This window comes from Oncorhynchus mykiss, chromosome 16, assembly GCF_057628025.1.
Source record: "Oncorhynchus mykiss isolate SJ-2025 chromosome 16, ASM5762802v1, whole genome shotgun sequence".
In the NCBI taxonomy this organism is placed as follows: Eukaryota; Metazoa; Chordata; class Actinopteri; order Salmoniformes; family Salmonidae; genus Oncorhynchus; species Oncorhynchus mykiss.
This window is the reverse complement of record NC_143037.1, coordinates 42,810,059-42,821,823: the sequence shown is the minus strand read 5'-3', so window position 1 is coordinate 42,821,823 and position 11,765 is coordinate 42,810,059. Positions and strand designations below refer to the sequence as shown.

Sequence of the window (11,765 nt, the reverse complement as noted above, 5' to 3'; positions counted from 1 at the left end):
CAATACCATGTCTGGAAGGGTAAAACCACCCTCAGACTTAGGAAGATGTCAAACTTTCCATTTTATTCTATGCATTTTATTTTCCCATGTAAAGTATGTTATGAACGAGTGTACTTTTTTAAGAGAATGTCTGTGGTGGGGTAATTGGTATTACCGAAAGTAAATACCAAAACTTTGTCAGCTATGTCATTCTGTAGAGTTTTTTTTCTACCTGTGAGATTTATGGCAAGATTATTCCATTTTATTAGATCGGCTTTCATAATGTAATACAGTTTTCTTTATACATGACTCTATATGATATTGATATGACTACCAGGAAATAAAGCTATTGATCGGGTCAAGAAGAAGAAGCAGGGGTTTACCTTATACTTTCCACCAGAGCGAGAGAGGATACACATTTTAGTCAGTCAGAGGACACACATTTGTCAATAGATTACACACACTGGACTGAGGCTTTTTCCCAATAGACATCAAATCGCATGCAATGATGTACACAAATTGTATAATGCCAGGGATCCTAGTAGGTCACACTTTTTAAATGTTTTATTCCAACCCAGTAGGTGGCACCATTGAAGTTGTTGCCAACGACGGTTAACACCACTGAAGAAGAACAGATGAAGTCATCTTGTGGTATGTGCGTATGAAATAAATAACGTTTCCAAGGTATTTACTTGCTAATAAGTATATCGCTGGTGTGGTATTTTTTTCTGTTTAATTTGCAACATACACACATACATCAATGGCACGAATGTCTTCGACTTTAGCTTCCATTTTAGGCCCTGTTGACAGCTTGCTAGCTGTTGTTGCTGTATCACTGTTGACAGCAGTTGTAAATTAATTTGTTTATTTCAAAATGTAGCCAGAGAGAACATGTGGGAGACAACTTAATGGAATGATATGTAGTATCAAGCTATGTAACTAACTAACATGTAACTAAACTAACTAAGATTTGCCATAAAGAGTGTGTTTGTGGGTGCGTGTGTGCCCTCTTCCTCCTCATATAGGGTAGTGTTCTTCCTCCAGTCCAGGGTAAGGAGGTTGCTACCTGGCTGGTCTGTCTGTTAGTATGTCGTCCAGGAGAGAACAGACTTCCAGGTCCCTTTTAGTCGGCCTGCTGGTTGTACTGCTCAGTGACGCCATCTCCTTTGCACACGCTAGTAAGGTATATCAATTCCAGGACCATCAACTCTGGTGTATTCTAGCCTGAGTCCCAGATCCGTTTCTGCTGTCTTGCCAATCCCATTGCTGGCAACTTTTGAAGAAAGCTTTGTGGGATATTTGCTATGTGGATTTCATTGCCCAATGGCACAACCCCTAGACGGGGGTCTGGGGGGGTCCTGTTGTAAAGCTAATTTCCTGCAATTCTACATATTCTGACATGGTTTAGGCCTATGACCAGAGTGGAAGATAATTTATTTTAGGACAACTGTTACGTTGAGTATGCACATTATTATTATAATATTTTTAAAATAATTATCTGGCTGTTTGACACTTTATTCAGACAGTAATTAAATGAGATGGGGAGACAGGAAAATGGGAAGGTTGGATGCAGGGATTGGTCCCTGTTCTCATGTGAAAAGTTGTATCTGACATGTGCCGGCGAGTGTTACCACTACACCAAAACTCTGTACAGTAAATACTAATATTAATGGTTTATGGCAGTGGGTAAGATTGTATTCTCCTTGTCCATAGACTGCTTTCAAGGTAATTTAGGTAAACTATCTCTTTAAAATAGGGCTGATCGAAAATCCTGCTTGCTCTCCAGGAGGGTTGACCACCCCTAATGTTTCCCCAAGTGTTGGGTGTTTTGAAAATGTTCTTGTTATAACAATTCATTTCTCAAAATCACCCAACCTTCAATAAAAGTCTAATGAATTTCAATATTCAGGTGGTTTATTCCTTCTAGTTTAATATCATTGTCATCGTCTCACTCTACATAGATGCAATATGTGTTTTATGAGTTGTGAGTCCCCCCTAAAATGTCTCAAATGTTATTTGATTCCTGGAGCATATAATATCCGGTGACGATTTGTATGACTCAATCAAAACGGTCCATTAATGGCTGAAAAATACATGATTTAATATTAATCATTTTCAAAGATTTTAAATATGTGATTACACTGGAAAAAAAGTGTTGAAGTGGAATAATAAAACAAGTGTGGGGAATAACAGCAGTGTTTTGCTGTCAAGCACACGAATCAACCCTATATTTTAGCCCATTGTTAAGCAGGATAATTGTTCCACTGATCAGACTAAATAAAGTAAATAGATAATAAAAACTAATGGAAACAAGATTACATAAATCTACACCCTAACCAAATAATGTTTATATTTATTGTCCCCTCTGTAGAATAAAATCAGGTCACCCTGCCCGAAATTCCCTGCTAAAACATACTGTAGGTCTGTCTGCTGCTGCCTTTTTGTTGGCACAGCCTAAATGTCAATCACCAAACCAGGGGACTAATGCAAGTGTGGATTTAACATGCTGTCAAAAGGCTGCATTCTGCATTGCTGTGATGGCCTACAGCATTTGGCGTGACAAATGACAATTACAGCAATGGCGTTGACAAGACAGCACAAATAGACCTAAGCTAGTGTATACTGCTGCTGCTGTCATTTTATTTGATAATACACATGTCACTGTATAGTAATAAAGACCTTCTCTATATTCTCAGAGTTTTGAAGATGTGCGCTGCAAGTGTATCTGTCCACCCTACAGGAACATCACCGGACACATTTACAGCAGGAATGTCTCTCAGAAAGATTGGTGAGCGATTGTCTAGTGCATAACATGTGAATGCACATAATGCTGAATTCACAGTCCAGTCTTCCAATCTAGGGGTGGTGGATTTCAAGTTCCATACCAAAAAAAACAAAAAACATCCTGTTTACTCCACACACAGAGATGCTCTCCCCCGCCCTCCATTTGGCAAATCTGACCACAATTCTATCCTCCTGATTCCTGCTTAAAGCAAGAACTAAAGCAGGAAGTACCAGTGACTTGCTCAATACGGAAGTGGTCAGAGGACGCTACACTACAGAACTGTTTTGCTAGCAGGAGGGACTGGTGCACTTCACAAAATAGATGGCATCATGAGTGAGGAAAATGATGTGGGTATATTGAAGAAACATCTCAGTTAAAGCTTGGTTGCAAATGCGTCTTCCAAATGGACAATGACCCCAAGCATACTTCCAAAGTGTGGCAAAATGGCTTAAGGACAACAAAGTCAAGGTATTGGATTGGCCATCACAAAGCCCTGACCTCAATTCTATAGAACATTTGTGGGCAGAACTGAAAAAGTGTGTGCGAGCAAGGAGGCCTACAAACCTGACTCAGTTACACCAGCTCTGTGAGGAGGAATGGGCCAAAATTCACCCAACTTATTGTGGGAAGCTTGTGGAAGGCTACCCGAAACATTTGACCCAAGTTAAACAATTTAAAGGCAATGCTACCAAATACTCATTGAGTGTATGTAAACTTCTGACCCACTGGGAATGTGATGAAAGAAATAAAAGCTCAAATAAATCATTCTCTCTACTATTATTCTGACATTTCACTTTATTTTAAGACTGTGAAATTTCAGAATAATAGTAGAGAAAATTATTTATTTGAGCTTTTATTTTAATTAGTATTTGGTAGCATTGCCTTTAAATTGTTTAACTTGGGTCAAACGTGATCCTAACTGACCTAAGACAGGGGATTGTTACTAGGATTAAATGTCAGGAATTGTGAAACACTGAGTTTAAATATATTTGGCTAAAGTGTTTGTAAACTTCCCGTCTTCAACTGTACATCCACAGGTTCACCTCCAATTTAATCAAATGATGTCAGTTAGCCCATCAGAACCGTCTAAAGCCATTACATTATTTTCTGGAATTTTCCAAGCTGTTCAAAGGCACAGTCAACTTAGTGTATGTAAACTTCTGACTCACTGGAATTGTGATACAGTGAATATAAGTGACATAATCTGTCTGTAAACAATTGCTGGAAAAATTACTTGTCATGCACAAAGTAGATGTCCTAACTGACTTGCCAAAACTATAGTTTGTTAACAAGAAATTTGTGAAGTGGTTGAAAAACGAGTTTTAATGACTCCAACCTAAGTGTATGTAAACTTCCGACTTCAACTGTATGTGAGAATGCTGTTCATCGACTACAGCTCAGCGTTCAACACCATAGTGCCCACGAAGCTCATCACTAAGCTAATGACTCTAGGACTAAACACCTCCCTCTGCAACTGAATCCTGGACTTCCTGAAGGGCCGCCCCCAGGTGGTAAGAGTAGGCAACAATACGTCTGCCATACTGATCCTTAACACTGGGGCCCCTCAAGGGTTTGTGCTTAGTCCCCTCCTGTATTCCCTGTTCACCCATGACTGCGTGGCCAAACACGACTCCAACACCATCATTAAGTTTGCTGACAACACAACAGTGGTAGGCCTGATCACTGACAACGATGAGACGGCCTATAGGGAGGAGGTCAGAGAACTGGCAGTGTGGTGCCAGGACAACAACCTCTCCCTCAATGTGAGCAAGACTAAGGAGCTGATCGTGGACTACAGGAAAAGGCGGGCCGAACAGGCCCCCATTAACATTGACGGGGCTGTAGTGGAGCAGGTTGAGAGTTTCAAGATCCTTGGTTTCCACATCACCAAAGAACTATCATGATCCAAACACACCAAGCCAGTCATGAAGAGGGCACGACAAAACCTTTTCCCCCTCAGGAGACTGAAAAGATTTGGCATGGGCCCCCAGATCCTCAAAAGGTTCTACAACTGCACCTTCGAGAGCATCCTGACCGGTTGCATCACCGCCTGGTGGGTAGTGCGTCCGGCCCAGTACATCACTGGGGCAAAGCTTCCTTCCATCCACGACCTATATAATACGCGGTGTCATAGGAGAGCCCATAAAATTGTCAGAGACTCCAGTCACCCAAGTTATAAACTGTTTCCACTGCTACCGCACGGCAAGTGGTACTGGAGCGCCAAGTCTAGGACCAAAAGGCTCCTCAACAGCTTCTACCGCCAAGCCATTAGACTGCTGAACAATTCATAAAAATCGCCACCAGACAATTTACATTGCTGCTTCTTGCAGTTTGTTTGTTACCTATGCATAGTCACTTCGCCCCCACCTACATATACAGATTACCTCAACTAGCCTGTACCCCTGCCTACTGACTCGGTACCGGTGCCCCTTGTATATAGCCTCGTTATTCTTATTGTATTACTTTTTATTATTACTTTTTATATTAGCCTACTTGGCAAATACTTTCTTCTTGAACTGCACTGTTGGTTAAGGGCTTTTCATGGTAAAGTCTACACTTGTTGTCTATACTTGTGGCAAATAAAGTTTGATTTGATTTAAATGAATAGATTTTTGTTTGTTGTTTATGGTAGTCACGGAAAGGCTCAACTAAGAATGCAGACTACATCTTGGCCCAGTCCATAATGTCATCTTGGATCCATCATAATATGTGTATTTATCGGTCCCCAGTAAGTGCCTCCATGTGGTGGAGCCCATGCCAGTGCCCGGCCATGATGTGGAGGCCTACTGTCTGCTGTGTGAGTGCAAGTATGAAGAACGCAGCAGCAACACCATCAAGGTACTGAGGTCTGACCCTTACACACAGTCCATCAACTGATGTTGGGTGTGGTTAAATTCCACGTGCCCATAGGAACAATTTTGCCTCTTAAATAACTCTCCCGAGGTTAAGGGTCACCGATTGTAACTCAGCAATGGTGGAAAGTGACTTCTAAGGACTTACTGTCCACTTAGAAGATGGTTTCTAGCCTTAAGTTATGTTATGGCGTGGGCTGTGGGAGAACCGAACAGAACAGTTTTTATAATACGGTTATTGTTCTTTGTGTTTTTTGGTTTATGTTACGGACTCTCTGGAGAACGTTTCTGCCCCCCCTGTGCACAATTGTTTTATGAAACCTTTAAAATACAGTCGTGGTTCGCTTTATGCTTTGAATCCAGCATTTCCATACCTGAGCAACCGAAGATTCCCAACTGTGGTAAAAACTGACAGATGGTAATGCTAAAGAGGAAATGGTATAGGAGCATGGTGTTCAAAACCGTGACTAAAAGAATACATTCACTGACTATCCATACAGCATGTACTGTATGTAAGGCCCAACTCTAATAAGTGTAAATGCCAGATAATGAGAGAACCAGATTGTACTGAAATGCATGTTTTTTTTATTTACACCTTAATGTTTATCAGTAAAATTCATTACAATTTCATTAAGGTATGTGATGGCCGAATGTTGTACATTATGGCTGGCTTACCGGTAACTGATGTTGGACATTATGGCTGACTTACTGGTAACTGATGTTGGACATTATGGCTGGCTTACTGGTAACTGATGTTGGACATTATGGCTGACTTACTGGTATCTGATGTTGGACATTATGGCTGGCTTACTGGTAACTGATGTTGGACATTATGGCTGGCTTACTGGTAACTGATGTTGGACATTATGGCTGACTTACTGGTATCTGATGTTGGACATTATGGCTGGCTTACTGGTAACTGATGTTGGACATTATGGCTGACTTACTGGTAACTGATGTTGGACATTATGGCTGGCTTACTGGTAACTGATGTTGGACATTATGGCTGACTTACTGGTAACTGATGTTGGACATTATGGCTGGCTTACTGGTAACTGATGTTGGACATTATGGCTGGCTTACTGGTAACTGATGTTGGACATTATGGCTGGCTTACTGGTAACTGATGTTGGACATTATGGCTGGCTTACTGGTAACTGATGTTGGACATTATGGCTGACTTACTGGTAACTGATGTTGGACATTATGGCTGGCTTACTGGTAACTGATGTTGGACATTATGGCTGACTTACTGGTAACTGATGTTGGACATTATGGCTGGCTTACTGGTAACTGATGTTGGACATTATGGCTGGCTTACTGGTAACTGATGTTGGACATTATGGCTGGCTTACTGGTAACTGATGTTGGACATTATGGCTGGCTTACTGATAACTGATGTTGGACATTATGGCTGACTTACTGGTAACTGATGTTGGACATTATGGCTGGCTTACTGGTAACTGATGTTGGACATTATGGCTGACTTACTGGTAACTGATGTTGGACATTATGGCTGGCTTACCGGTAACTGATGTTGGACATTATGGCTGACTTACTGGTAACTGATGTTGGACATTATGGCTGGCTTACTGATAACTGATGTTGGACATTATGGCTGGCTTACTGGTAACTGATGTTGGACATTATGGCTGGCTTACTGGTAACTGATGTTGGACATTATGGCTGGCTTACCGGTAAGTGATGTTGTACATTATGGCTGGCTTACTTACTTTCACTAGGGATGGAGGAAATATTGATTTGGTTACATATCGCATTATTTTGGACAATATTATATCAATACTTTGAGTCAAAGTATTGATTTCCCCCTCCCCAAAAGGATGACGATAATAATAATAATTTTGCTAGGTATCGTTAGCTAGCGCTAGTTGGCTGTACCTGAGCCAAAACTCCTGTATTTTTCATCATATAGCTTGTTTAGAACATCAATGAAATGACAGTATCGAATCACAATGCATTGATCATCTTGAGAATCGCTATACATATCGTATCGTCACCAAAGTTCTGTGATAACATTGTGTCACGAGTTCCATTCGCAATTCCCAGCCCTAGTCTTCACAGAGAAGAGTAGATACAAGTGAATAAAAAGTCCACTACATTCCTAAAGAAAATATGTACTTTCTACTCAATAGATTATCTCTGACACCCAAAAGTACTCGTTACATTTTGAATGCTTAGCAGCACAGGGAAATGGTCTAATTCACGCACTTATCAAGAGAGAATCTCCGTCCCTACTGCCTCTGATCTGGCGGACTCACGAAACACAAGTGCTTTGTTTGTAAATGATGTATTATTTATACTTTTACTTTTGATACTTAAGTATATTTGAGCAATTACATTTACTTTTGATACTTAAGTATATTTAAAACCAAATACTTTGACTTTTACTCAAGTAGGATTTTACTGGGCGACTTAGCTTTTACTTGTCATTTTTGGATGAATTTACTTGTCATTTCTGTCTCTTCTATGGATGAATAGACAGCATGTATGGCCTCGTGTGGGCGAGCGGTTTGCCGATGTCAACGTTGTGAACAGAATTCCCCATGGACAACGAACACAATTGCATTTTGTGGACGGCGATTAGAATGCACAGCGATACCGTGACAAGATCCTGTGGCCCGTTGTCGTGCCACTCATCCGCTGCCATTCATCACCTCATGTTTCAGCATGATAATGCACGGCAAGGATCGGTACACAATTCCTGGAAGCTGAAAATGTCCCAGTTCTTCCATGACCTGCATACTCACCAGACATGTCACCCATTGAGCATGTTTATGGATCGACAGCGTATTTCAGTTCCCGCCAATATGTGGAGATGTGTCGCGCTGCATGAGGCAAATGGTGGTCACACCAGATACTGACTGGTTTTCTGATCCACGACCCTACTTTTTTTTTTTAAGGTATCTGTGACCAACAAATGCATGTCTGTATTCCCAGTCATGTAAAATCCATAGATTAGGGCCTAATTTATTTATTTCAATTGACTGATTTCCTAATGAACTGGAACTTTAATTGTTGGAATTGCTGAAGGTTGCGTTTTATATTTTTGTTCATTTTAATTTGTTAACAGAATTATGAGTTGAATCACTTAATTCCAAATACATATATATTAGTAAAAGCACTATAACTAATTGGTAGGTCTACCTTTACTTGGTACATCTGTGAACTTTCATTATACATCTGTGAACTTTCATTATTGTTCACCTAATACCTTTTTTGCACCATTAGTTAGAGCCTGTAAGTAAGCATTTCACTGTAAGGTTTACTCTTGTTGAATTCGGCGCACGTGACAAATCAACTTTGATTTGATTATGCTCCCTCATGAAGGAGAGAAATTAGAAAATATCTTTGGTAACGGAATTTCATGGCACAGGGCAATGTTTCTTAAACGTTCACAAGGTAAATCATTTCTCCAAAACGAAATATACCTGTTGATATTATTTGGCAGGGGTCTTTAGGTCGACAGTAATGTGTTTTGATGTATTTCTAATACTTATTAAGACTTTTTCTGGTCGACGTTTTCTAAGACCCCTTTTCCATCTGACCAGAAATCCAAGCCTTTGCTTGTTCTTAATATTTAGGATAGAAAATAGCTGCTAAAATGTATATATGCCTTAATTTCTAAAAGAAATATCTGGACTCTTAACTTTAATTTGACACTAGATTTGACATGCTCCTATGCAGTTCACATGTTGGTGTTCATGGGCCATTTGACTTCTTTTTTTACATGCCATGCTTTTTTAGATACTGCATTTGCCAATAATGTTTATAATAAATGATATATTTATAATATAGAAGTAATGTGTGAAATATCCCTCTCCCTCTGCTTTTTTTGTAATAATACATATTTTCTTCTCTTTGTATTCCTGCGTATGTTTTAATATTTGCCTTTGCATTTCAGAAAGCAGCCAAAGGCCTTCTTTTCTCGAAATGTAATCAAAGCTGCATTATATCCTCTGTCCCAGGTGACCATCCTCATCTACCTGTCAGTGGTGGGCTCCCTCCTCCTCTACATGTTGTTCCTGCTGCTGGTTGACCCTCTGATCCGTAAACATGACCCCTATATCCAGCCCCTTCACAACGAGGAGGACTCTGAGGTCGGCCAACCTTTTTAAATAAACATAGGCACACACAAATGAATGAGTTACTTTAACTGTTTGAATTCTGGAAGGTCAGACATATATACAGGAGCTCTTTTTCCAGTTATCCGCTGTAGGGTTCGTTGAGGTTAACCGGGGAAGGTCAACAGGTGAAGAACACAGGAGTGTGTGTGTGACGTCCTGTGTCTGTAACGTCCTGTGCTCTGTCAATGTCTCCCCTCACAGGACATGCGGCCGCAGCCTGAGGGTGCCAGCGCTGCTCAGGGAGGCAGAAGTAACACCGTACTGGAGAGGGTCGAGGGGGCACAGCAGCGGTGGAAAAAGCAGGTCCAGGAACAGCGCAAGACTGTCTTTGACCGACACAAGATGCTTAGTTAAACCCCAATGGCTGGCTTCAGATCAGAGGCTAGTCACCTCCTGAGCTTTGTCCACATCTGCTGCTGTTATACTGTCATTAGCTACATCGTTGTTGTTCAGGATTTCAGTTCCTTTGCCATTTCAATACATTCCCAGCACCTTTAGGACAGCTTATGTACAGTAATTCTGTTTGGAATGATGGCTGGCCCAAATTGTCCTTTATTTCCAAAATGGTGGTTGCAGTCATGACTCCAAAGCTAAAGAATACAGATGTGATAGATGTGTACCAAATGAGGAGTATAACAAAACAGCATAATGCAAGTTGCATCTTCATCTCTGCGTCATACACTGAGTGTACAAAACATTAAGAATACCTGCTCTTTCCATGACACCGACTGACCAGGGGAAAGCTTATTGATGTCACTTGTTAAATCCACTTCAATCAGTGTAGAATGAAGGGATGGAGACAGTTTTAAAGAAGGATGATTAAGCCTCGAGACAATTGGGACATCGATTGTGTGTGTGCCATTCAGACGGTGAATGGGCAAGACAAAATATTTGTGCCTTTAAACGGTGTATGGTGGTAGGTGCCAGGCTCACCGGTTTGTGTCAAGAACTGCAACGCTGCTGGGTTTTTCCACACTTCACAGTTTCCCAAAGGACATCCACCCAACTTGACACAACTGTGGGAAGCATAGGAGTCAACATGGGCCAGCATCCCTTTGGAACGCTTTGAGGCTGTTCTGAGTGCAAGAAGGGGGTGGGGGGTGCAACTCAATATTAGGAAAGTGTTCCTAATGTTTGTTATACTCGGTGTATACCGTTAAATGAAACAATATATTGCAATGACGTCGTAAAAAAAAAAACGCTTGAAAAAATAGGACTGATTTCAGAATGTCTTAAATATGCTTAAGCACCTTTTAAATATATATATATATTCAACCCTCATTGTAGCATTGTTGTGTTGTGAAGCTACCTCAGTACCTCTGGTTTTTATTAAGCCTTGTGATAATGATTCATAGTTTTGCTGACTTTGTTTTGAGAGGCTCTGAAGTGGAGACTTGAGTTTATTGAAACCTCTGAGGTAGCTGAATGTGAATGGCTTGGCTTGAAAACGCTCTTTTATAATGTAGTTATTAAATGTAGAATCACTGGTTAATGGTTTTTGGAATTACGGGAATGCCAAAGGGCTTTGAATGATTCCGGATTGGAATATTGCAGTCAGTTGGATTGCTTCTCACATTGTTAGCGATGACTGATGCTCTGTGCTGTGCGTGTGCGGGGGGGGGGCCTGCTTTTACTCAGACATACATGTTACGGAATGATGAAGATGTCTGTTGAAATATTATTTCTTAGTGTGTTTTTTAGCTGTTGTATTTAAATGCAGATGCACTCTTTTTAATTGACGTTGTTTTGAATATAATTTTCATCGTGTGAAAATGATCGGTTGATTTTTAAGACATCAACTGATACGTTTGAATCGGCTATTACATTTGTTTAATACAGTTGTCATATCTTGCACTGTTGAAAGAATGTCTTGTTTGATGTAATTGTCTACATCATGCTTGGAAAACAATAAAATAAAAAACGTTCCCTTGGTTGAGCTTATATATATCCTGTTGAAGTTGTTTGGGGAAATCTGTTTAAAGTAGTTTGAAGCCGCTTTTGTCT

General features: G+C 40.5%; 1 protein-coding gene across 4 annotated transcripts; it reads left to right on the top strand.

The window, feature by feature from the left end:
* Nucleotides 1-540: 540 nt before the first annotated feature.
* Nucleotides 541-11,702, top strand: LOC110491951 (proton-transporting V-type ATPase complex assembly regulator TMEM9). 4 transcript variants are annotated; one of them, XM_021565846.3, is made up of 6 exons: nucleotides 541-630; nucleotides 1,024-1,162; nucleotides 2,676-2,767; nucleotides 5,494-5,602; nucleotides 9,603-9,734; nucleotides 9,963-11,702. In XM_021565846.3, the coding sequence occupies exons 2-6, from the start codon at nucleotides 1,067-1,069 to the stop codon at nucleotides 10,113-10,115; spliced, it is 582 nt and encodes a 193-aa protein (XP_021421521.1). In that variant the 5' UTR covers nucleotides 541-630; nucleotides 1,024-1,066; the 3' UTR covers nucleotides 10,116-11,702. The 4 variants fall into 4 exon arrangements, with proteins under 4 accessions (XP_021421521.1, XP_021421518.1, XP_021421520.1 ...); XM_021565843.3 differs by having other exon boundaries at nucleotides 563-630; nucleotides 1,005-1,162; XM_021565845.3 differs by having other exon boundaries at nucleotides 564-634; nucleotides 1,005-1,162.
* The last annotated feature ends 63 nt before the right edge of the window (nucleotides 11,703-11,765 follow it).